The sequence below is a fragment of the Elephantulus edwardii genome, unplaced genomic scaffold, assembly GCF_000299155.1.
Source record: "Elephantulus edwardii isolate Elephantulus edwardi_28Jun2011 unplaced genomic scaffold, EleEdw1.0 scaffold00077, whole genome shotgun sequence".
NCBI lineage: Eukaryota > Metazoa > Chordata > Mammalia > Macroscelidea > Macroscelididae > Elephantulus > Elephantulus edwardii.
Window position 1 is genome coordinate 10,106,532 of NW_006399827.1, and position 25,544 is coordinate 10,132,075.

General features: G+C 50.6%; 2 protein-coding genes across 3 annotated transcripts; one reads left to right on the top strand and one right to left on the bottom strand.

The window, feature by feature from the left end:
- The first annotated feature begins 5,713 nt into the window (after positions 1-5,713).
- PHOSPHO1 (phosphatase, orphan 1) lies at positions 5,714-8,702 on the top strand. The gene is made up of 2 exons (XM_006889321.1): positions 5,714-5,758; positions 7,947-8,702. Exons 1-2 carry the CDS (start codon positions 5,714-5,716, stop codon positions 8,700-8,702), a joined length of 801 nt encoding a protein of 266 aa, XP_006889383.1.
- A 1,489-nt stretch (positions 8,703-10,191) lies between these two features.
- ABI3 (ABI family, member 3) lies at positions 10,192-20,322 on the bottom strand. 2 transcript variants are annotated; one of them, XM_006889323.1, is made up of 8 exons: positions 20,206-20,322; positions 14,032-14,181; positions 12,924-13,100; positions 11,678-11,763; positions 11,402-11,497; positions 11,086-11,234; positions 10,584-10,721; positions 10,192-10,355 (listed from the first exon to the last, which is right to left on the bottom strand). In XM_006889323.1, the coding sequence occupies exons 1-8, from the start codon at positions 20,320-20,322 to the stop codon at positions 10,192-10,194; spliced, it is 1,077 nt and encodes a 358-aa protein (XP_006889385.1). The 2 variants fall into 2 exon arrangements, with proteins under 2 accessions (XP_006889385.1, XP_006889384.1); XM_006889322.1 differs by having other exon boundaries at positions 14,014-14,181.
- Between the last annotated feature and the right edge of the window lie 5,222 nt (positions 20,323-25,544).

The following is a 25,544-nucleotide window of genomic DNA, read 5'->3' on the forward strand; positions in this document are numbered from 1 at the left end:
GAAGATGAAATTATATAAAACACAAATACTGAGCTTTAGCAGATCAGGGGACATTTAATTAACAACGAACTTCTTTTTTTTTTAATTGAGATTTTATTGTAAAGGCACCAGGTTTGAATCCACAAGCTGCTCCGAGTGAGTGAGAAAGAGAAATAATCTCCTGTGTGATTCACAGCCTCTGAAACCTGTTGGAGGGCCAGTGATGAGTTGGTTCTGACTCGATGGTACATAACAGCATGTGAGGCTCAGGGAGCGCTAGTGCCTTGTGGTACGGAGGTGCACTGCCAACACTGAGGCTTAACAACAGTGTGCCAGGCTCTGTCTCGCCTTCTGTTGCTTACAGGACAGAAGGAAGGACAGACTTGAGTGGGTCAGGCCCAGACTCTGGCCCCTAATAGCTAGGTTGGAAGCTCAGGACTGCCATTCAGTAACTGGGTGACCCTGGGCAAGTAGCAGGTTGACATATGCAAAAGTACATAATGAACCTACTAAGTGCTAGGGCACTCAGACATGTAATGAGGTGTTATGACAGGAACTCAGGGTGTATTAACAGGCAGAGCTGGCCTGACCAGCAGGTTGGAAAAGGACTTCTTGGAGAATAAGCTGTTGGCATCGCAGGACAAGGAAGCCTAACAACCTGGACACGGGTGGAGGGAAAGGAGGCTAAATCCCTGGGAGAAAAGGAGCAGGGTGTGCTGGGGAGTGGGAAAGAGGCACTGAGGAGCGAAGGTGAGGAGGGAAGAGAAGCAGTGAGAACAGCAAGTCAGTTACAGGAGTTGGGGTGTTGGGTGTTCCTCTAAGAGGGGGCAGTGACGTGCCCAGGGTGCAGTTTTTGTTGTTGTTGTTTAATTGTAGTAAATATGTACCCCACAAAGCATTTGCCGTATCATCATTCTTGACATGTAGAACTGAATGGCATCAAGTGCATTCATCTGTTGTGTCTCATGCCTCAGGTCTGAAGTTTTGAATTATTGATTGCCTTTTATGCAGGAGCTCTGGTGGTCTAGTGGTAAGGAGCTGCTCTGCCAACCCAAAGGTACAATGTTTGAGACCAGCTGCTCTGTGAGAGAAAGATAGACAATAAATTCCTGGGAGATTTACTGCCTCTGAAGGGTCAGCTATGAGTCAGTTCTGGACTTAACAGCACATAAAGACACTGTCTTTTGTGAGGGGTCCTTGGGTAACAGGTTAGCCCTGGAGTGTTGGAACCTACTCAGAAACTTAGTAAAACACAATGGCAACAAGTCCCCTTTTTAGATGTGGGGATGAGCCATGTTTATTTTATTTATGAATGGGACCTCCAGTCCCTATCACAGAGGTTAGTAGGGTCATTCCTTGCTGACTTCCACCCCCTGTGCCCTCTCCAAACTCATCGTCATCTTTACACACACACACACACACACACCCCGCTTTGTAAAGATTTGCAGTCTGAGAATCTTTCAGATCCTCCTCAAGGCCTCTTGGCCTTGAGGGAGGTCAGGATGTAGAAAAGGATTCAATTAATACCTGGCTGCACCTACCATCCTCCAGCAGTCCACCCTTTGACATGAGAAAATCAAGGGTGCCTGGCCTGGGATTCTTGGGCAAATGGTTTTTCTGGACTGTTGTGTATTTCAACCGCTGTACAGCACCTAACACGGCGTCTGACTCTGTGTGTACACTCAGTAAATAGAACTTTTGTCTCCTTCCACCCTAAGCACAAACTTCTCCCTTCCTCCAAACACAGGAGAGCAACGAGGAGTAGTGGGGCTAGGAATGAACTCTTTTTTTTTTTTTTTAAATCTCTATCAAAATTGAGCTTTATTATTGCCACCAGTGCTGTTTTGCTCGAGTCCTAGAAGATGCAAGCTTGTCGCACGACTTGGGGAAATTAGGAATGAACTCTTAAGCAGAGAAAAGAGTGTCTTTCGCTTAACAGCGCCTTTTGCAAAGGGGCAAACAGTCATTTACCCCAATTTAGGGTGGGCAAGCCTACGAGTTCCCTTCCCGGCTCTCGTCTGTAACCTGGGAGAAGGGTCCCCAGGGCCACAGCGAGGCGCTGTGACTCCGCCTGGAGGGCAGAGGGCACCAAGCCGTGCGCACGTGGGAGAGGAACTGCTGGGTCATACCACTCAGCTTACAAGCGAAGAACAGGGTGCGGGCAGAGGGTGGGGGGTGCATTTGGGCAAATCTTCGGGACCCGAGCTCTGAAGGCAGCGACGGAGAAAAGTCCACAACCCCAACACTTTCGGGTGTGAAGGAAGGAGTTAAAACACGTCCGCATTTAACAGAATAAGGTGCTCCCCACCCACACTAGTCTAAAGGGATGCACTCCATCTGCACCCTCCGACCTCTTCCCGACGCGCCCAATCCCACTTTCGTTCCCGCTCGGGGAGCCCCGGGGAGAGCCGGGAGGCGTGTCCCGCCGGCCACCCGCCCCTTTGATGTGCGCTGACGCCGCTGTGATTGGACAGTCGCTTGTGACGTACGGGGACTGCGGTGGGCCCCGGTGCTGCAGCAGCCGCAGCGCCGTCCCCTGCTCCGGCTCCCCGGCATTTAAAGGGGACGCTGCGGCCGTCCGGGGGGGATGGGGGGCAGGTGGAGGGGACAGCCCAGGCGCAAATCGTCCACAACCCCTCCGGATTGGAGGGATTTGTGAGCCGGAACCCCAAAACCCAGGGGTGGGTAAGACACTGCATCCCTTCCAATTCCCGTAAGCACCCCTTGCTCCATCCTGCGCCCAAATACCTCAGCTAGTCTCCCTCACCCCTTACGCTCTAAACTCAGCCGGGACAAACCGCTGCCATCGCTGAGTCCCGGTCTCCGAGAGGTAAGAGGGTCGGGATCTCAGGTGAGGCGGGGGCAGTGTGGAGTTTGAGGGTACTCCTGGAGGCGAATGTCAGATAGAGGGAGCCCCTGGAACAGAGGAGTGAGTCCCCTTCTCTTCTCTACCCTAGGAACATGGTGCCTGAGTAGCTCTCTCAGCCAACTCCAACTGAAATCTCGTTCCTGACTAAAGGTATAGGCAACCCCTTGCTCTGCCACCCACGAATCCCCTCTTCTCTCCGATCTATGAACCCCCTACCCTGCATTGTAACGAGGCACCCGCCAGCTGGGGCTGTGCCACAGTGCCCAGGCTTTCCAGCCACCTCTAAAAATAACTTCCCCCCCCACCCCGCCCCCAGCTGCCACCTCCCTGCCCTTCTCCATCGAGCCTACCCTTACCCTAGCTTGTCCAGTCCAATCAGAGTGCACTGGAGGTGACTCTTGGCCCGAGCTTCTTCACTGGCACCCCATCATCACCATCAGATATTCATCTCAAATCAGCTCACAGCCCAGAAATATCTTTAGAGCAATGGGGGGGGGGGAGGGGAGGCTTTGGCTGCAATTTTACCAAGAACCACCAGAGACCTGAGTTCTAATCCTGATTCTGATGCTGTGTGACTCCCACACTGTTAAGACCTCTCTGGGCATCTTTTCCTAGGATGCTTTCCTTTCCTATTGCTGGGAGATGATCAGTAAGAAAATCCCAGCTTAGCACTGGGTCTGATTTCTAGTGAGAGAAGAAATGTGGTCTTGGACAGAAAGGACTAGTAACTGGTATTTTAGGATTCTTTCCCTCCCATCACCTAGGTTCAAAGACCACTAGCTACCCTGAAGGGGAAATGTGGGAACTCTATTGCCTGGGATTTATCAGTTAGAGCCTCTGAAAACCCATTTGCAGGTCAGCTATGGGTTGGTTCAGACTGGTAGTGACTATATAGGATAGGGCTTCTCCCATCCCCGCCCTCCTTGTTTTTGGTGGAAAACTGTGGACTCCACCCACCATCCAATAAAAGAGGATTTCTAACTTAAGGCCTAGCCCCAGAGGTATTTATTTCTTCCCCCAGCCCATCTCCAGGAGAGCCAGCTATCCCAGTCCCGCAGAGATAAGTCTGCTCTTCCACCTCCCAGAAACCTCTCCTCCTTTGCTCTAGCATTCAGAGGACTCTCAGATCCGGCTGGCACTGGCCTCTTCTCTAAGAGGACTCCTGGTGACTACAAGATTTGATCACCAGTGACAGAACTGTCAGAGGTGAGTAAACTATTGGAACTTCACAAAGGACGCTGAGGACTGGGAAGTCATGCCTGGGTAGTGGTGGCATCAATCAATTGTGTGAGGCACTCGGTTTTGAGGAATGGGATTAAAAAAACTAGGAGAACTGGCTTTCTGTTTTGTAAGATAAAAAGAAATGGGTAGTCATGGGACTATCCTTTTAGGGCATGAAATTTGGTCTCTGGATGGTTGCTGGAAACGACTGTGTCGCCTTTGTATCTGCCCACAGTTCTCCATGTGGCCCACACGTGCTGGTCCCTGTTTGTAGGGAGTGGCATCCTCGACTTTTTCTCCTGACAAGGCTGACTCCACCAGAGGAGTAATTATCAGTTAGGATTTGGGAAGGCTGAGAAACCCTCCAGAACAGCCTGGGGACAATCCTCCCACACTCCCCACCTTGTGACTTATACCTCCTCCCCTGCTCTCCCTTCTTCTCCCCTTGTGTCTCTTCCAGACTCTTCTTTGTCCAGTGCCTCATTCCTTTTGGGCTTTTTCTCCCAATTCCTAGATTAAAAGTTCAAGGAAAGAATGAGCTCTGCATTCCATCCCCATCTGCAGGGTTTCAATACATATATTACCTGGGAGTGTTGGAGGATTGAGCACTTCAAGATAGAAGGCAGCACAGCCCTTCCCCTATCCAGCCTTTGTCTCGGGATCTAAGACCTTTTTCCTTATTGCATTGCACTTAAGGGTGGTCTGGGCAGAGTGTCACCTTGACAAAGTCAGAGGTTGGCTGTGATGTCCATTACGACCACCAGAGGGCAGCAGCTAGCCAGATTTCTCTCCTTTCTTGGTCCTGCCTCCTAGTTCTGTCTTTTCCAATTCTGCCCCAGCTGCCTCCTCTTCTCTCATTCAACCTGGAAAGTGGGCATTCTTTAGAGCAGCATTGGTGAAGGTCCCAAGAAGGAAAACTATCCTCAAAGTCCATCGGAGATTTAAATCTAAGTCTTCTGCTTACTGAACCCCGGAGAGTAGCTGAGAGGCCAGTCCCAGGCTACATGTGTGACCCAGGTTTAAGTCCTAGCTGTGGTTCAATAAAAATGAAAAGTGTTTCCAGGCATTTACAAAGACTCTTCTGCCCTACCTAGACAGCATGGTCTTGGACAGGATATTTAATCACTCTGAGTTTTCTCATCTGCTGAACTCTGGGGACTTTAAACAGTGAAGATGCCTTGCAAATGGGAACGTACTATATATGTGTAAGGACTAATGAATTTACTAGAGAAAAAAAAATTCCATTCTTGTTTTGAGCTCTGCCTCAAAACCTGCCAGGTTTGAGCCAGAGAGCTCTGTCATTTCCAGCGGGTGATTTTTGGGCAAGTCAATTAACCTCACTGGGTTTCCAATAATGTCATCTATAACATCTCCAGCATCATAGGGAATTGCTAAGAGGATGCTTTGCGGTGTATAAGTGCTGTGTCTACTTGGAGAGCTGCTTTTGCTGAGACCCTGGGAGTGGTTCCTCCCAGGCTCAGAATACAAAAGGGTAGGGGAGGCTGGGCCTAGGTAGGCATTAGTGTTAGATGCAAAATCATCTGGCTGCCCACTTCAAATGGACCTTGTGTGATTGTCAGCAGCTCTGGACGACTGGAAGCCAACAGCATCTATACAGGTGGTGCCCAGGGTGATGTATTGACAATGAGCGGGTGTTTTCCACTTGTTGGCCTTCGATGCCTGTCTAGGGTAAGTAGGTCCCTCCAACCTTTAAAATGAGGCTTCTGCCCCCACTTTCTTATCACACAGTCCAGGTTGCCCTCTGAGTTTTTCTCTCCCCTCTACTGGGGCTCCACAAATCCCAGCAGCATCCATCCCAGGAATGAGAGTCAGATGCTTCTCAAGTTCAGGGACCCTGTGCCATGGGGACTCCAGCTGGATATTGGTGAGACCAGAGGATGACACCAGAGGATAAGAGCAAAGGGACGTACTCCTTTGCCTTTAAGTCTTTTCTGATTCATAGTTACTCCACAGAACAGAGTAGAACTGCCACATCCTTCTCTCGAAAAGCAGTAGGTGGGTTTGAACTGCCAACTTTTCCATTGGCTGCTGAGCACTTAACCACTGCGCTACCATGATTTCTTCGGAGGCTGATACCAAACCCAACCCACTGCTGTTGATTCAGTTCTGACTCGCAGTGACCATCCACTGGCTTTCTGAGGCTGTGAATTTTTTACAGCAGAAAAGTGCTCATCTTTATTTCTTGGAGCAGTTGATGGATTTGAACTACTGACCTATTCGTTAGCAGTCCTATTCGTTCAGCCACAAGGGCTCCTTTGGGATGTTGTTGTTAGGTGCTGTCAAGTCAACTACCATTCATCATTCTCACCACCTGTTATGCTCAAGTCCATTATGGAGTCACTGTGTCATCCATCCATCCATCCATCCATCCATCCATCCATCCATCCGTCCGTCCGTCCATGGCCAGGTTCAAATGTCAGCTCTATAATTAGGAACTTGGACTTCTATTTCACAAGATGTACCAATCCATAGGTATTCTGAAGCTGTGTTCTGCCTCTGACACACACCACAAACTGCTGGCAGGCAAAGGTGACAGGGACAGACTGCTGGGGGCTCCTGCTTTCTCCACTTGCTTGTCTTTGTGGTTTCACACTTGCCCTTTTGTCCTTAGTCCTCTCGCATGTTCCGTGTCAACATGACTCCAGTTTGTGGGAGTCCTCCCGTCTTCCTGTCCAGCTGTGTGTCCCCATCTTCCCATGTCATGGTCATCCTTTTGCACTGCTACCTCATTCTCCCTGCTCCCTCCCACTTCCTTTTCAGCCATAGCTGCTCACTCTCCCCCCCCCCTGTCTCCCAGGTGTGCCGTGGCTTGATGCTGGGGGCTCCCACCTCCCCTAGCCCCATTGCTTCTGCTGCCTGCTTGCTTCGGACCCTACTTGCTGACAAGTCCCTCCCAGGGAATTGGCAAGTGATTTAGAGATGAGCTGTTAGCACAGGGCCCTGGAAATTCTTGAAGCCGTGACCTTCCCTGGACCCCAAACTACCCTGTATCTGCCTGGAAACTCCCAGAGAACCTCCCTGGGTCTTCCTGGGTCATCAGTCCACCTGCCTGGTTAAACCAAGGGTTCCAATCCTGTTCTGTGACAGTGAGTCCAGACACCTAACCCTTTCAGGCCTGGGACTCAGTGCCCATCTCTCCCCTCTGGAACTGGCTCTCATTTGTGCACTGTTCTTAGAGGATGCCAAAGCCACCTTCTGGAGCATGGCTCCTCATTGTCCCATAAACCATCCATTTCCCAGCACTCAGAAAGTGAATGAACCAGGCCAAAGGGTGGTTTTCTTTGACTGAGTTGTATTAGGCAAGGAAGAAGCGGCGTTCCCTCCACCCTCCCTTACTTATGCCAGAACTAGGGAGTCTGTCTCCATAAAGGCTAGTGTGGAAACCCCCGAAAAAGGGTAATCTCCTGGAGGCCACACTTCCCTTCCTTTAAGTTCTTCCCTTGCTGTGAGTCCTAGTGTTATGAGCAGTTTAAGTATAAGGAAATGTATTAATTTTGGCAGCAATTTTGCTGTTTATGCTTAAACTGCTCATAACACCTGGCCATTCCCAAGAGAGCAGCTAAACCACTTCCACGGCAACCCTTTTAGGGCAGCTGGAGGATGGCTTCACTGAGCAGTACACTCCAGGGCGATTGACTGAGAATCAAGAGGGTGGACTGGGGCGGTTGGCAGGGGTGGGAGTGGCGGGTATGTGGGGTACTCGGGCCAGCTTAACCCGTCTTGGGTCCTCCTCAGGTCTTGGATATGCCAGCGCCTCTGGCCGCGGCCTGCTAACCAGCCTCTTCCCGGCCGGCTGCCGCCGCGCCCACTCTTGCTTGCCCCCTCCTCCTCCTCCTGCTCCCCTCCCCGCTCCCAGGACGTTATGGCCGCGCAGGGCGCTCCGCGCTTCCTCCTGACTTTCGACTTCGATGAGACCATTGTGGATGAAAACAGCGATGACTCGATCGTGCGCGCCGCGCCGGGCCAACTGCTGCCGGAGAGCCTGCGCTCCACCTACCGCGAGGGCTTCTACAACGAGTACATGCAGCGTGTCTTCAAGTACCTGGGCGAGCAGGGCGTGCGGCCTCGGGACCTGCGTGCCGTCTACGAGACCATCCCCCTGTCTCCGGGCATGGGCGACCTGCTCCAGTTTGTAGCCAAGCAGGGCGCCTGCTTCGAGGTTATTCTCATCTCCGATGCCAACACCTTCGGCATAGAAAGCGCGCTGCGCGCTGCCGGCCACCACGGCCTGTTCCGTCGCATCATCAGCAACCCATCGGGCCCCGATGCGCGGGGCCTGTTGACACTGCGGCCGTTCCACACGCACAGCTGCGCGCGCTGCCCCGCCAACATGTGCAAGCACAAGGTGCTTAGCGACTACTTGCGCGAGAGGGCTCACGACGGCGTGCACTTCGAGCGCCTCTTCTACGTGGGCGACGGCGCCAACGACTTCTGCCCCATGGGGCTGCTGGCGGGCGGCGACGTGGCTTTCCCGCGCCTTGGCTACCCCATGCACCGCCTAATTCAGGAGGCGCAGAAGACCGAGCCCAGCTCCTTCCGCGCCACCGTGGTGCCCTGGAAGACGGCAGCCGACGTGCGTCAACATTTGCAGCAGGTGCTGAAGACGTGCTGAGGGTGGCAGCCCACAAGGGGGCATCCCTGGTGCAGGAGAGGCAGGGATCTGGAAAGCCAAACCCAATGTTGTTCCCTTCCCCCCTCGCTTTGGTATGTATGCCCCTCCAGACCTTTTCCATTTAGGAGGCAGAGAGGGGGTTCAGAGCGGTCACAATCTATGCAGTTAAGCCAGCTCGGCCGCCTACCCTGGTTCCTCTGCACGCAGTCACATTCCGGAGCCTGTTCCGCCGAGATGATGCACATAACCTTGTAAAGCAACAGCGTTTCCAAAAACCTTGTCCCCTGAGTTGGGAGGAAGGGGTTCTCCGGCAGCAGAGAGAAGGAACATCACCCACTGCTTTAATTAGCTGCTGCCTCCAGCCCCTAACCTCTCCTTCCCAAGTCATCTGTCAAGGAGACTCAGGGTCCCGAAATCCTCAAATTACCCAATCACCAAAGCCCCAACAAACTCCTCTAAGAGAAAGAATGATTTCTGCGCCAAAGGCCTCAGGCCTATTCCATCTTGCTTCATCCACCTCGATTGCACACCATTTCTGTACGAGCTGCAGCCTTCTTGCCTCAGTTTCTCTGCCACCCTCCAGCACCCCTAAAAGGGGGGGGGGAACTCGATGAAACAATCGCCCCCTGGTGGTAGAACGAGGTAGCGCATCTCCCAACTCCAGTCTGACCAACGAAAGAACCTTAATGCTTATCTCCTCGCACCCCAGGCTCCTCTATGCAGCAAGATACCAGGGACTTTACCAAAGTGGCCCCCATGGGCTCGGCCCTCAGCACCCCTCCTCCCGTATGGAACAGAAAGCCATGATGTTTTTAAGCAGAACCAACAGAGCCCAAGCTTCTCTTTGGTGTTCAGAGCTATAAAGGAGGTGACGGGGGACGAGGTGACTGAGGTCTCTTGCGTCGCATTCTGAAGGGTGAGGTGGGAGTGGTCTCTATTTGCAGAGATCTCCACTTAGGTGTGGGAGGTGGTCCAGCTGCAGGAATCAAGAAGATACAGAAAGCTCAGCAAGCCTCAAAGCAAAAGAGTATATGGTGTAGGCCATCCCGTAGGAAATTAGAGGTTGAGTGCAGAAGGGACTGAGGAGGGTAAGGTGGCAACACTATTGCTGCTGGGGCAGCTGAAGGAAGCTCAAGAATTAGCAGGAGCCTGTAGAACTTGGACGGTTTAAATTCCTCCTCAGCAAACTCCCCCCTCCCCAGGCCTTGCCAGGCAACCATCCGGAGGTCAATCACGGCTTTATTCAAAGTTGGCACCTGGAGTTGGAAATCCTGCCTGCGTTGACCTCTGCAGACAAGATCATCTAAATCCCTTGACTTCCAGTCTTTGGCAGCTGGTCTCTGGGTATCTCTTCTTTCCACCCCCAGGGGCCCAGAACACAAAACCCAAGAAATGGGCAGGCCTAGTCCAGCTGAGATTGTGGCTTTGGATGGAGGTGCACTTTTTGGCACAGCAGAGCCTAGGTCAGAGGCCTGAGAGTCCCCCACTGTCAGCAGCTGGGCTCCACATAGTTCCCTGGGAAGAATCCAGTCCCCTCAGAGCTGACTCCCTCACACCAGCCATCCGAATAGCGTCTCGTGATGCAGATGATGGTGCCTTCCGAGAAAGAGAGCTCGTTGTCCTTCTGGCGGGTATATGGGTACAGCGTCACCACTGCAAGATGGGGAGAGAGGATGCTGTCAGATGCCCCCCCCCAAGCAAGATGCTGGATTATCGGACTTTCCCTGCTCCAGCTTCTGAAATAGTTCTGAGAACGTGTGTGGCTGTGGCTGACAGTGCAGAGGGAGAACATCTCATACCAAATGAGGGATGGGCAAGGCTGTAGAGGCCAGGATCACACACCTATCGCTTGGTGGCGCCAGTTCCCCGGCGCTCAGGTACCTTTTTCCAAGTAGGAATCTGGAACCCAGCTGGGCTCCTCAGGGCCAAAGCCTGGGGGTGGTGGAGGTGGCAGCCCCAATTCCTCTGCATCCAGTGGTGGAGGTGGGGGCAGGTCCAGCGGCGGGGGCAGCTCAAGAACTAGGAGGAAAAGCAGAAAGGCTACACCTAGAGGTCTAAGGACCCCCCTGGCCCTTTCCTTTCTAAGTAATCTCCCTCCAGCCCTCGCTAGCCAGCTTCTTCCATAACTCCTGGCACTCACTCTGCAGCCACTAAGACTGAATCAGCCCTTGCAAACTAGGCTGCCTGTAGAATAGCTGAGTGACCTTTGGGCAAGGAACTTAATGTAACCTCTTAGCCTCAGGTTCTCTGCTAAATGGGAGAGTAACCTTACATTTGAATGAAAGAACGGATAAGGGCCTGGTATGGGAGCCTTCCACCAACTGTTAACCTCCGCCTGGAGGCAGCCTTCACTGCAGCTAGGGGGGGGGGGGCATGTCCTTACCCGGTGGGGGCGGGGCAGGCTCCTCTGGCGGAGGGGGCAGCAGGAAGTCAGCCGCAGGTGGTGGTGGGACCATGGGGCTGGGAAGGGGCGGAGGTGGAGGGACTGCCTGTCCCTTGGTCGTAGGGACCCCAGCAACACCATCGGCGCTGCTGAAGGACCAGAGAGAAAGGGTTTCAGCTCTGTTGGGGGAGTCTTTCTCTAGAGCCCCCCAACTGACCCCGTCCCCACTGCCCCTGTGATCTGAGTGCTGAACCCCAGTAGTATGATGATCAGGTGGCCCCTCTCAGACACCCATCACCCAGCCTGGTGGGCTCACCCGGCCGAGGCCAGAGAGGAGATGGACGAAGCGGCGGAGAGGTGGCCGTCGGGCACCACCGGGAGCTGCACAGGCTCGGGGATCCGAGGCGGCCTCCTGGGTGGGTGGTTGGGAAGGAGTGTGAGCAGCAGAGGCGGCTGAGGCCAGGAAGGGATGTGGAGAGGAGGGGACAGCTGGCGGAGAAGGAAGTTTGGCGCCGGGCGTGGGGGCATGGGTGGAGGAGTAGAGTGGTAGGATAGAACAGGGCACGTTGTTTTGCATCCAGCGAAGCCTCACCCCAGGGTGGCTGATGTAGGTGTGACAGGCGCCTTGATGCTCTTTCGAGACAGTGTCCCGGTCCGCGACAGCTGTGTGCTCAAGTCCTGCAAGGGAGGGGAGGTGGGCTGACAACTGTCTGCCACTCCCATACCCAGGAGGAAACGGGTGGGGCCAGTGGGGAAGGGGCAGACGAGGACTGGGAGGGAGAATGCGGCCACAGCAAGTTGCCACTCGCAGCCCGCTGCCCGTGTCTTGCGCTGGGCTGTGCCCCGGGCCTTAAGCTGCCTCAGTCCTCAGCCTACAGGCTCAGACACCGTCTGGTGGCCGCTTCCTCTGCAGAGCCACAGCCGGCTGAGCGGATCCACCATCTCCACACCTCCCTAAACCGTCTCAGAGTCCCGGGCAGTTGCAAGCCCAGCCTGGTGGTCCCTAAGTCTGATTAGACCTCAAACCCAGTGTCCTGATGGGAGAGGGCACATGGCTTTAAAATATTCTTATTTTCACAGGCCTGTGGCACTCACCTTGGGGAATTCAAGGCAGAGAGGGGCTTAGCAGTGCCTAAGTGGCATGTTACTAATGGGGCTCCCCTTCTTAGAGGTTGGGGATGGGGAGCAAGGCGTTCTCTGGGAGCTGTACTCTGGGAGCAAGACAAAAAAGATCTGAGCTGAAACATAAAGAGTTTAATGGGAAATGTATATTGTACAAGAGTGGAGGGGGAAAGGTAGCTTCTAATTTAATGTGGAATAGAGAGAGGAGTTGATAGCATGCAGTGAGTAGTATGCCTTCTCCCAACTCAGAGAAGATGGGCCTAGGAAATGCCAGAGATAGGCACACCCCATTCCCCCCATCCCCTCTGAGTGCCTCTTCTCACCCACAGCGGCTCTGGGTGAATTCTTAGGGCGATGACCTCAAACCCCCAGACAGAGGAAGTTGCTGTTCTCATGTGGCTGGGGAGCGTTCTCATACTCACCCTGACATCCTCCCTGCTCCCTCTTCCCCTTCACACCCAGCACCCACAGTGGAAGGGGAGCAGGGGCCCCTCAGGATGCCATGCTCAGCAGATCCTCTGAGTACAGGGTAAAGGCTAGCAATGGAGGAAGGGCATGAGGGAATCACAGAATTTGAGAAGAAGGGGGTCTGCTTGGAGTGGGGAAAGAAAGGCTCCAGTTTGAGACGCAAAAATGGATGCGAGCTGGGGCCCTGGAGACAGGTAGCAGGAGACAGGGAAAGGGAGGTACCAGGGAAAGGACAAGGGCCCCTCTACCTTGATCCCATGGCCAATGTCATCCAGGCAGGCAAAGTTGAGGGGTTTCCTGTAGTACGGCGTGAGGGCTGGTAGACTCTCGGGAGCTATGATCTTCTGGCTGGGGGGGAGCCGCTGGACTGCAGCCAGGGTGCCGATCTCCCTGCGGGCCACCTTCTCCATGTGCATGTTCACCATCTGCATGACAGGGTGGTGGTGATGGGGACATCTGACCCATAGAGACCTTTGGGTGGGGGTAGATGACAAGAGAGGCAGAGAGAGTGAACCTTGACCCCAAAGCTGCAGAACAATTGGGGAAAAGAGTAGCTGGAGAGGATGGAGCCACTTTGGAGCAACTTCCTGGTGGAGGTGAATGGGGGTTATTCTTAGCTTAACCGGAACAGGCGGTAGAGAGAGTGTGTACATAAAATCCCTGGGGAAGCAGGGAAGAGGCTGGAGCAGTGGGCTGGCTCAGGAGCAGGGGAGTGCAAATGGCAGATCTTAGTGGACCAGTTCTCTTTGGGAGGCAAATAAATGAACTTCCTCTTGGAATGTCTGTAGTGGAAGGGAAAGACACATTGCACACACTGGACATGTAGCTGATACACAGGCAGAGGCAAAATGTGTAGCTGCTCTGTGTATGTGTTTTCTGAGGCAATTCCTGGGTGGAGGATCCAGAAAGGAAGGGGTGTGGGGTGTGGTGTGTGTGTGTGTGTGTGTGTGTGTGCACACGCCAGAAGGACCACTGTATGGTGGTGGCAGGGCTTCCAGGGCGCTGAATATATCTTTGCCAAAATGAGCTCTGCTGACTTGAAGACAATTTTCCAGTCACTGTCTTCAGATGGAAAGAGTAAATTCCCCTCTTTCCTGTGTACTGTGCAGGCCTGTGATTGGTAGAGCCAGCTTCCTAGCTGCAGACTAGAATTCAGGGAAAGAAAAACTTCAAGAAACTCCTAGTCAGGGGGACGACTTCAGATGCTTGTTGGGAAGTGCTAACCTATTAGCCAGGCCTTTGGAGAGAAGGCATGGAGAGGCTACTGCTGAAGAAAAAGGTCCAAGTGAGGCTCTGAAAAGTCAGGGGTTAATGCACGAAGCCTCCCCGCCACCCTACCTGGTTCAGCGTGCTCACACGGGCCTCCACCTGCCGCAGGGAGGCCGCCTGCAGATCCAACATGCGCAGAGTGTGCCCAGCCAGGTTGCCCACCTGGTAAGCCACACTAGCCAGTGCTTGGGTAGTGAAGGCCATGGTCTCCTCCAGAGCCTTCCGCTTATCTGTGGTCTGAAACACATAAAGCCCTTGTCTGAGACCAGTATCTTCTCTGTGGTCCTTAGAAGAGAAGGGTGGGGTAGGAGGGGCCATAGAATAGGTAGGGCTTGAATAGGAAGGAAGATGCAAGAGCCTTGAGAGGTTTGAGGGAGCATCTTTTAGGATGATATTGCATGTAGCAAGAGGAGTTTAAGCACACTGGGAAGGCAGATCTACGATCCTAGGGAATGGGGAGGGATGTAAGCGGCCCCTGTTGGCTTCACTGGGGATAGTTAAGATGCTTTGCCATTTTCCTAGACCCCTCAGTAATGAGCTGTTCTGTTAGGAGATATGACATGAATAGAAGAAGAGGAAGAAAAACCAGGCTGGAGGAACTATCCTTAAATTTAAAAACAAACATGCTCCCATAATAAATCTAACAGACTCCCTAGAAATGAGGCCAAGGAATCTGTGCCATGAAAAGCTTCCCAGGTGGCCCTTGTATTGCTATTTAGCAGTAAGTGACAGCTTGTTGTTTGTTGTTGTTATGTGCCGTCGAGTCGCTTGCGACTCGTAGTGACCCTGTGTACAACAACCCTAAACTCCGCTCTGTCCTGTGCCAATCGCACCGTCTCTGACACTCCCATCCCGATTATCCCAGTCACTGAATCAATCTACCTCATAGAGGGCCTTCCCCTCCTGCACTGTCCCTCCACCCTCCCAAGCATGATGTCCTTCTCCAAGGACCGGTCTCTCCTCACAACATGTCCAAAGTATGTTAGATGGAGCCTCAGAATTCTTGCCTCCAAGGAGCCACCCAGTTTAACCCTTTCCAGGACAAATCTGTTTGTTTTCCTAGCAGCCCATGGTATTCTCAATACTCTTCTTCAGCACCACAGCTCAAAGGCATCAATTCTCCGTCTATCCTCCTTGGTCATTGCCCAACTCTCGGATGCTTAACAAGTGATTGCGAAGACCATGGCCTGTATCAGATGCACCTTAGTCTCCAGAGAGACACCATTGCTCTTCAGTATTTTGGAGAGGTCCCTAACAGCAAACTTTCCCATGGCAATGCGCCTTTTAATTTCCTGGCTGCTGGTGCCAAGACTGTTGACTGTGGAGCCAAGCTTAGTGTTTGGAAATCAGTGGTCTGCCCCATCTTTACATATTTAGAAGCTGAGACCTACAGAGGAGCCTCTTCTATTATTCCTTTCAATAGTTTCCCAATACACTGAGAATAAAATCCAAATTCCTAACAATGGTCTCTACACAAGAGTTAGCTTCTGCCTTTTTCTCCACTTTCTTTTTTTTCCCCCCCTCCGCTTTCATCCTCTACAATCTTCACATGCCTTCAGCCATATTGATGAAGCCAAGATTGTTTCTACCTCAGGGCCTTTGAACTTGCTATTCATCTTTAGAATCTTCATCTCATATCCCTGTTCCTCAGAGACAGCTTCTCTCACAACCCTGTATAAGATTTACCCCACTAACCTCCATATATTTTTTTAAAAATCCTCTCATTTTTATCTTGAGTTATTTGTCACATTTTACCATGACCAGAAATTATTTCATTATTTCCTTTTGTTGTTGTTGTTATCCCCTTCTCTCTTCCCTCTCTACAGAAATGTGTGAGGAGGATGTCTAAGACCTAGAATTCTGTTTGATACACAAGGATAATAAATACATATACACACGCATTTGCAAGTTAATTAGTAGACATGAGATGCCAAGCACTTGTTGACCATTTCCTACTGTATGCCAAGCGTGCCAAACGTTGGCCGGAGTTGCTTCCAGTCAGTGGTAGAAGGGTGGGAAGGGAATGGCTGAAGACAGAAATTTTTCTCAGTCCCAGATTAGACTGTGGGCCGGGGCCAAACTTCTCAGCTGTTCCTCTTAGGTCTGGCTTGGGTCTTGGAGTTGCTGGACTCTAGCTTGTATCTTTTCCCCCAGTCGATAGTGGGACAGTGGCACAGGACTTAGTGACAGCAAGCCTGCATGCACCCTTGGGTCTCTTAGTGAGGTTCTCTGGGTGCCCCTCAGGGTCTATCAGTGGAGGGCAGGTCTAGCATCTTTAGAGAGGGGCCCTGGGTGTCCGCACTGCTGCCTAAGGCAGGTGGGACTAAGGGCTGGCCCTCAGGTTTTCCTCCTCGCTGCTTTGTCTTAAGGAAGACATGCTCATTTGCATGTCCATTCATATCTTATCAACATACATAACCAAGAACTGGAAAAAGACAAATGAACCCAAACAACAACAACAAAGAAATCCCATTGCTAGCAAGTCAGTTCTGATTCACAGCAGAATAGAGTTTCTAAGGCTGCACATCACTCTCCTTTGGAGTGGCTGGTGGTTTTGAACCACCAAACTTTTGGTTAGTAGACAAGCGCTCAACCACTGAGCCACCAAGGTGCCTTAAAAATCAACCCAAAATATTAAAGCCAAATAAGGAGAGGAAGACGAGTTAAAACTAATAAGTAAAAACAAAAACAAGTAAGTAGAAAATGTTGTTGCTGTATATTGCTGTATATTGTAGAGTCAGAACGAACTCATAGCTCCTAGTGGGTTTTCAGAGGCTTGTAAACGGCATTGTTCTTTTGTGGAATAGCTGGTTGTTTCGAACTGCTGGCCAAATTGGGCTGGCAGCACAATTCCTTACCACTAGGGAGCTTTGGTGGTCTACTGGCAACAGTAGTTGAAGGCACTCAGTTCAAGACCACCAGTTGCTCTGTAGGAGAAAGATGGGCAGTCTCCTCCCATGTGATTAACTGCCTCTGAAAACCTGCTGGAGGGTCAGCTATGGGCCAGTTCTGATTCTACCGTGCACAACAACAACAGGCCACCAGATCTCAGTACACACTAAGTTGAGTGTAAGGTGAAGATAATATCCAATAAGGGATTTATCAGATGTTGTAATTTATTAATTCCACTAGTTAATTGCAATTAATGCTGTCAAACAAATGTGTATAAATGATTTAATTAAAAATCAACATAACTTGTAAACTCTCATGCAAATCACAATTAAAAAAACCAAACCAGATAGGATAGCAGGTTTAACTAGTTCAAGGTCTTCCTTTAATAGGTGAAGAAAGATCTTTCTAGATTCTTTCATTTCATCTTTTCCAGAATGTAGAACTGTCAGCCCAAATGGCAGAAGTGGCTGTGTGGGTCCAATCCAAAGAGCCTTGATCTCCACTGACCCCTGGCTTTGGTCTTGAGATTTTAACAACACAGCCTGAGATCTATCTTCAAGGTTGACTACTTGTTCATGATGCAAATGACTTTGTGTGTAAACTCGGTCAGCCCTGCCCTGAGAAGTCTGCAAAGCACAGATGTGAAATCAACCTCCTTTACCTGCTCCCCCCCCCCCCATTACCCCGGGTTTCCTGACACCTGGTTGGGGGTGAAGGAGTGAAGGCCGTGGGAGCCAGGCCTTAGCAAAAGTGGTCATGAGAAGTTGCTCAGACCCTTCCGAGGCTTTTGCTGCCTTGACAGATCCTCAGAGGCCTCTTTAGTGTCGTGCATGAAGGAAGCAGGAGTCTTGGGATTCCAATCTGCATCTGGGCTTCCTGTGCCCTGGGTGTCCTTTGAAAGAGCTGATTTACCTAGGACTGTGACTTTATTGATCCATGATACACCTTTCATCTCTCAAGTTAATAATAATTATAGTAATGGCAGTAACTGCCATTTATATCGCTCTACTTAAGGCTAAATACTTTAGTAGTGTTGTTCTTAGATGTCTATGCTCTGGTTCTGATTCCTACAGCGACCCTACATACAGCAGACCAAAACCCTGCTCGAGCCTGTGTCAATCTGACAATCTCTGCCATGCTTAAGCCTGTTGTTGGTGGACATTAATACATTATCGCAGTTAACCCAAGTAGTAATCATCTCCATGAGACAATGTAAGGATCAGAGAGGGGAAACTTGTCACAGATCCTGTTGTTGATAGATGACAAAAGTGGAAATTAGACTTGGGTCTTTGTGACCCTCAAAGCCTGTGTGCGCGCGCTGTGCGTGCTATGTGTGCAAGCAGGAGCCCATCTAGACACATGGTGAGATTTGCAGAAGGCTTTGCAATAGAACCAAACTAAAAGCAAAACCACTTGTGCGGAGTCAGCTTGACTCCTGGTGACCCCTCTGTACACACTTTCCAGATTGTTTTCAGTGGGTGAATTTTCTTGAGTAGAGAGTGAGGCCCTTTGGAATGCTACTGTGTAAATTCCAACTTCCAACCTTTGTGTTAGGTCACCATTCACACCACCCACAGATGATTCTGAAGGAAAGGAATGAATTGCCTTCCTCCTGGGTTTTAGGAATATTTCTTTAAGCACTTGGTATGTGGAGCTAGTTTGTAAACTGTGTACCATCTACAAAGTGCTCGGTCACTCACTCTCCCCAGAAATTACACACAAGGTAGCATTTTTCAGCCAGAGGTTTGCCAGGTGGGTCCTGGGGTGGAATTTCTGGGCTTAAATCTAGGCTCTGTCATTAGCCTGCAAGTCTTGGGAAACTAACTTGGTTTTTGCAGACCTCAGCTTCCTTATCTGTGAAATGGGATGATATTTTACTCGCCAGGACTGGGATGAAGACTAACTGAGGCCATGCAAGGAACACACCTTGACCCAAAGCAAGGGCACAGAGAATTGGAGATGCTATTCAAATTTGCTTTCTTTAAGTTGCCATTTTCTCAAGCATTTGGTCCCGCCCCCCACTCTTACATATACTATGCTGGAAGTCTCCTCTGGTAATTGAATTAGCACAAATTAGAAAAATTGGCGTTTTGTCTAAGTAGCACAAGATTAAGCAATTAGCTACAAACTAAAAGGCTGGCAATTTGAACCCTCCCAGAGGTATGTAGGAAGAAAGGCCTGGCAATTTGCTTTTGAAAAGTTACAGCCTAAAAAAAACCATTTTTTTAAAGCCCTAGAAGGCAGTTGGAGGGTACGTCTACTGTGTAGCCATGAGTGGGAAATGACTTGGTGACAACAGGATTAGTCTTCTGGTTTTGGTAACAGGTTAAGACCGTAACTCTTAAGGGCATGGAAGAAACTGAGGGCAGAACTAAGGATCCTGTAGGGAGAATGATGGGGAAGAACGGGCATGGCTACAGAAGTCAGGGAGGCCTGACTGATGCCTGCCGTGCTGTTTCCATGCTGTGTGACCTTGGATGAATCACCTCACCTCTCTGAGCTTTTCCTCATCCACAATGTGTTATTGCTATGTACCATCCAGTCATAACCTCCAGCGGGTTTTCAGAGGCAGTAAATTGCACAGAAGGTGATTGCTAGGAGTGGATTCCAACCGTGTGCCTTTGCACTTGGCAACACAGGTCCTTATCACTAACCCATGAGAACTTTGCTGTCCAGGTCCCATTATTCCAGTTCTACAACATAATACTTGTCTCATCACGTAGTTATGAAGGCTAATGAAATAACAGAGGAACTCAATAATCCAGGAATCGACATCCTCTGTCCTGGAACCACCACAGAATTTTTAAAAATTGTTCTAAAATACCACATCCTCAACTTTTGCTGGAAGCCTGCCTTAAATGTCATGTCCAGACATCTGTCTATACCAGGTCTTCCCTCTTTGCGCCAACCAGTCTGATATCTCTCAATTATCAAAATATCAGGGAGAGAACTCCACCTCTTTCTCGTGTCCATCTCATGTTCACCTTGAATAGCATCTCCTTTGAAGGACCTGGAAGTCCTAGAATCAGCCTGGAATGGAATCATGGGGCCAGGCCCCTAGTGCTCTAGGTTTGAGTGGGAGAGTATGAAGCTGGTGAACCTCAGGTTAGGCTGGACACCATGATGGGGCAGCTCTGCTTGGCTAACTGCGGGAGAGAGGGGTCCAAGTGTGGACAGGGGCCACAGATCAGGGTTAAGTATTGGAAGAAGGAACGAAGCCAGAGCTAAGCCTGAAGGGTTTTTCAACCCAGGCACGACTATCTGCCCAGTCCTCTCCAGCACCTGTCGGACTGGATCCTGTGGCCCAACCCTGGGGCTCCGGGGCCCCTAGCCTAGCTATGGTGCCAGGCCTGTGCCCACCCCACTTACCTGCACGTAATTGTCCTCGCAGTAATCTGCGACCCGCAGCAGGGCGCTGTGGTTGCCCCGCAGAGCCTCGCGACCAGTGGGGATCTCAAACTCCTGTAGTTGCTGCAACTCCGACATGGCCCCCAGTTCTGGCTGCTCTTGGGGGAGCCCGCTGGTTTTGAGCTTCACCCTGCACTTGATTGGCTGCTCTGTCTCCCCTCCCTCTTACTGCTTTTGGTTTCCTCTGCGTGAGACCCAAACCTGCTCGCAAAGGGCAGGGAGGCTCATTCCGGCACAAGAGGAAGTCAGTCCCTCTCTCTGGGCTAGTGCTTCTCTGTCCCCTGCCCAGAGGTGGGGGAAGCCAGGGGCCCCTTTGAGGGCCCAGCCCCCCAATCTGTCCCAGAAGAGGAAGCCAAGGCCAGGGCAGCTGTGATTGCTCCTGGTCTCAGAGAGGAAACTGGACGCTGGGGGGATGGGGTGGGAGACTGAGGAGGAAGGGGGCTGGCCTGCTATAGGGGGTGGAGATGGATTTTCCACTCATCAAGGGGGGAGGAAGGGCAGAGGGTGGCGGCTTCCTTGGGAAGCTCCGGGATGAGTCACCAAGAGGCTGGGGTGTAGAAGGTGGATAGGATATGGAGACCAGTCATGCTGGGGGCAGCAGGAAGGTGGGGACCAATATTGGGGTAGAGATTTTGCTCCAATGAGAAACAGTGAAGCCTCTGAAGGATTAACCCCATTGCTATCCATTCAGTTCTGACCTTACAGGATAGAGTAGACCTGTCTTGTAGGGTTTCGCAGACTGTACTCTTTACCAAGGGCACTCTGGTGGCTTAGTGGAAGGGTTGCTGCCCACCCAAAGGTACATGGTTTGAATCTACCAGCTACTCCACAGGAGAAAGGAAGAGCTTTTATGCAATCTACTACCTTTGAAAACCCATTGGAGGGTCAGCTACGGTGGAAATGCATTGGGAAAATCTGCTGTCAAGGATCTTTCCAGTGTATTGAAGAGCAATGATGTCAGTCTAGAGACTAAGGTGTGCCTGATCCAGGTCATGGTCTTTGTAATTACTTTCTGGGTGTCAGAGAGCTGGACAATGACTAAGAATGACAGAAGAAGAATCTATTCCTTTGAGTTGTGATGCTGGAGAAGAGTCTTGACCATACCATGGACCGTCAAGAGAACAAAGAGGTCTGTCTTGGAGAGTGTGAAACCAAGATTCTCCTTGAAGGCTGGGATTCTGAAGCTCCTTCTCACGTACTTAGGTCACATGGCCAGGAGGGACCAGTCCTTGGAGAAGAAAATCGTGCTTGGAAAGGTAGAGGGACAGCACAAGAGAGGAAGACCCCAGATGAGATGGATTGACACAGTAACTGGGGTAATTGTATGTGTCAGACTCAGTGAGACTGGCTCAGAATAGGGCAGGCTTCAGAGCTATTGTACATAAGGTCATTATGAGTCCCAGGTGACTCGATGGCATGTAACAACAACAGACCTTGATGACCTCAATGGGCCTGTCCTGATCTCAGATCCTAAGATTTCACAGGTATGAGTGGATCTTGGAGTAGGGACTGTGTGAATAAGGCCAGGATGGGTCATGGGCCTCCTTCTCACCCCTCTTAATGCCCAGTCTGTCACCATGGAGGCACGAAATGAGGAGTCTTCACTGACCCCTCTTCCTCCCACTTACCACTGAGTCAATTCATGGCAGCCCCCTCCCTTGTGCTGGAGTAGAAGTGGTCTCTATAGAGTCCACGAGAATGGACTTTTCAGATGTGGACTGCCAGACCTCTCTTCCATTGATGCCCTAAGACTTCAGCTTGTAAACTTTCACTTACCAGCCAGGCACGCCCCTTAAAGGCATCTGATCCCTGTGATGGTCACTGGTCATTGACTGCCACTAGCCAGAGCCCTGCTCCATGTCTGTTAGAGGGCAGCCCTCAGGCAGTCTCAGGAGACAAGGGAAAAACTGGAAGGACACAGGCCCTGTGCTGGGAACTGTTACAGGGAGACCCACACTCAGGGGTCCGAAGGAGGACAAGAGGCAAAGCAGCATGGGCACAGATGTTCCAGTGAACCACAGGTGTGACCTGGCACACACGTGGAGGCGAGGAGCACGTTGTTACTGAATAGTGAAGCAAAGCGGGGGGACCTTTGAAGTGACATTTGGAAATCTGACAGCACGTGGAGTCTTTTCGGACGACAGATGTAAGGAGCGGAGGAATCAGATCCTGTCGCATTGAGAAAAACCACTGCAGCGCAGCATCGACTCAGAGATGGGGCGGGGAGGGCTTGGGGAGGAGGAGCCAGGCGTGCTGGTAGGGTCTCTAACTCCGGAGGGAGTACAAGCCGACTGCATGTGTCTACTAACCGAGAGGCTAGAAGTTTTTATGTTTTTTAAATATAAATTTTGATAAATATAAATTTTAAGAATAGGTCTACTTTTTAAACATAACAAATATTTTTCTATTATTTAAATACAATTGAATTAATTCTTTATTAAAGAATTGGTTTGTTATTTGATTAATAATATTAGAAATAATAATTAATAATAATAGAAATCTACATTTTCTATTTTCATTTTATTTAAATTTTCTATTTAAATATATATTTTTATGCTTTTAAAATTGAAATGTGATGAGTTTGCATTTGGCTACTAACCAAAAGTTTATTACAGATTTAAAGCCACCTGGCAGGGCTGTGGGAGAAAAGCTGGTCATCTACAGCCTGGGACACCCCTTGAAGTAGTGCAGTCTGTAACAGGCCATGTTTCCAGTTGGGACAGGGTTGATGGTAACAGGGGCCAGTTCAGGCCCAGCCGAGACGCTGAGCCAGGCCCAGGGCTGAAACCGGTGGCGGGTGGTGAAGGGGTCAGGGCAGTAAGAAGGTGAGTTAGAGATTGCAGGTGGCCTCTGCTTCCTGGTGCTTCCTGGTGGAAAGAACGTTAGCCTCTCTGCTCCCGCTGCAGGGAGGGCTTGGCGGCTCCAGTGTTGGATGGACTTAGACCCTTGAGCCTCTGATCAGCTTAGGCATCAGAGCTTTTGGCTTCCAGACCATCTGCTTTATCCGAAGATTTTCAGCTGCTGAGAAGGAGCTAGGAGGCTCACACCCCATCTTGTCTGGTCCAGCACACAAGTGGCTTCACAGGGCATTCTCCTTCCTTGCAGGTGAGAGCGGATAAGGTTGAGCGGGGCTGGGGTCTAAGAATTCTCGAGGTTAGGCCTTCGGAAGGGCTCAGACAACTCTAGTAAAAATGATGATGATGATGATATGTAATACTGATATTAAATGTTTGCAGTGTTCATTATGTGCCAGGCGGTGAGTGAAGGTAGTTAATAGGCGTTCTTTTCTCAGTATTCACAATAATTACACATGCATGGTGCTTTTATTATACACGTTTTACAAATGGGGAAATAAAGACCCAGGGAGGTAGAGTGACTTCCCTAAGGTTACAGTGAGGAAAGCAGAACAGTTGGGATCAGACCTGGAAACTGGTAGACAGACTCCAGGGCTCATTTTCTTATTCAGTAGGATGCTTTCTTTTATTGCGAGGACCTGGGACAACAAAGGACACTTCTACCCCTGTCATTGCATGGGGAGCTAACTATATTTTCTAAATCTTTGCTCACTGAAAGAAGTTCCTTTTCTCTTCCTTCCCAATGTTCTGGTTCCCTTTCTCCTCCTTCGGTTATTGTGTCTTCCCCATCAAACTATGTGCTTCCTACTCCTCACAGGGTGCCCTGGGCAACTGCCTAACTGTTGAATGATGAGGGTACTCACCTGAGTGACATTGCAGGGAGGAGGATAGCAGTTGAGATATTGAGCGTGGAGGCCCCATAGTGCAGAGAGGGGGACCCAGGGCAACTCAGGGAATTAGCATCTCACTGATGATGGTCCCTTTCGGACAGCAGGTCTTCCTAGGGGAGGATGGCCCAGGATCTCAGCGAAAAGGAGCTCCTGAAGATGGAGGTGGAACAGTTGAAGAAGGAAGTGAGGAATACAAGAGAGCCGGTGAGCCCCCTCAATGTCCTCTCTGTCTCTCCCTGTTCCTGAAGGGATCTGGGGTGCAAAGGAGAGGCTACAACATGGGATAGTGGAACCTCTCTGGGGGTATGGGAACAGGAAATGCTCTGGGATGAAGTAGGGTATGGAAGAGAGTTGGAATTTGACCCCATAGAAGTGCTGCACTCTATGACAGAATACAGGCCCTCAGAGCTTTGGGAAACTCAGTGTGTTTAGCTCCACCCCTGAGCTGAGCCTAGCAAACCATCTCACCAAGCTAAGAGTCAGCCAAGGAAGGCATGTGGAGGAAGAATGTCACAGGCCCAACTCTCAGGCCTAATCATTCATTCCTTGTGGAAAGCTGATAATGCCCATCTCCTGATAAGGTGACCAGATGAACAGATCCTGATAAGGCCCTGGGCCTGATCACCGATTGACAGCACCCCTGCCCCAAATTCCTGAGCAAACTACCACCTTATCTAACTCTCCCAAAAAGCCCCTATAAAAGGAAATAGTCTTTGCCTGTGAGCCATTTTGATCTCCTCTGAGGTCACTTGGCTTCCCTCTCAGGTCTACTAATAAAGGCCTGTTCGCTGCTTGGGGCCAGCTTCTTTCTGTCTGTCTCTCTTTTAACACTTTATCAATATCCCTCTCACACCCACCTGTCCCCTTCATGCTTCTCTTCCCTGGCCTTTTGAGAGAAACAAGGGCTATTTCCGTCTTATTTTTCCTCACAGATTTCCAAGACAGGAAAAGAAATTAAAAATTTTGTGGAGGCCCAAGCAGGAAACGACCCTCTTCTGAAAGGCATCCCTGAGGACAAAAATCCCTTCAAGGAGAAAGGCGGCTGTGTGATACACTGATGACCCTGTGGCCCCTCACCCCAATCGCCTGTCTCTCTTAGCCCTCCTCCTCACCCAGACTCATCCCAGGACGAACCCCCAAAGAGCCAGCAAATCTTCACCTTCTCTCCACCTCCTCAGAACCATGCCCCAGCTCTGTCACAGGAGTAAAGACATTTGGCTTAACACAATGTGAATCTACCCACCAGTTTAACTTTCAACTCCTTTCTCCCATAATTTCCTCTACTTGGTGGGGCACTGCTAACCCCACTTGGAAACGTTCTTCACTGGCTTTGTGGTTGTCACCATAAGCAGGGGGGACTGAAGTCTTCACTACTCAGACTCTAGAGGACAGTCTTTTATAGACTCCTTCCCATATTTCCCCTCCACTCTCTTGCTGGCAAAAAAAAAAGGTATATATACATCAGAGTAGTTAGAAGGCCAGCATTGAGGGTGGCTCCTCTTCTCCCATGTCATATCCTATCTATTGGTCCTCTCTTAGTTATTTTCATCACCCA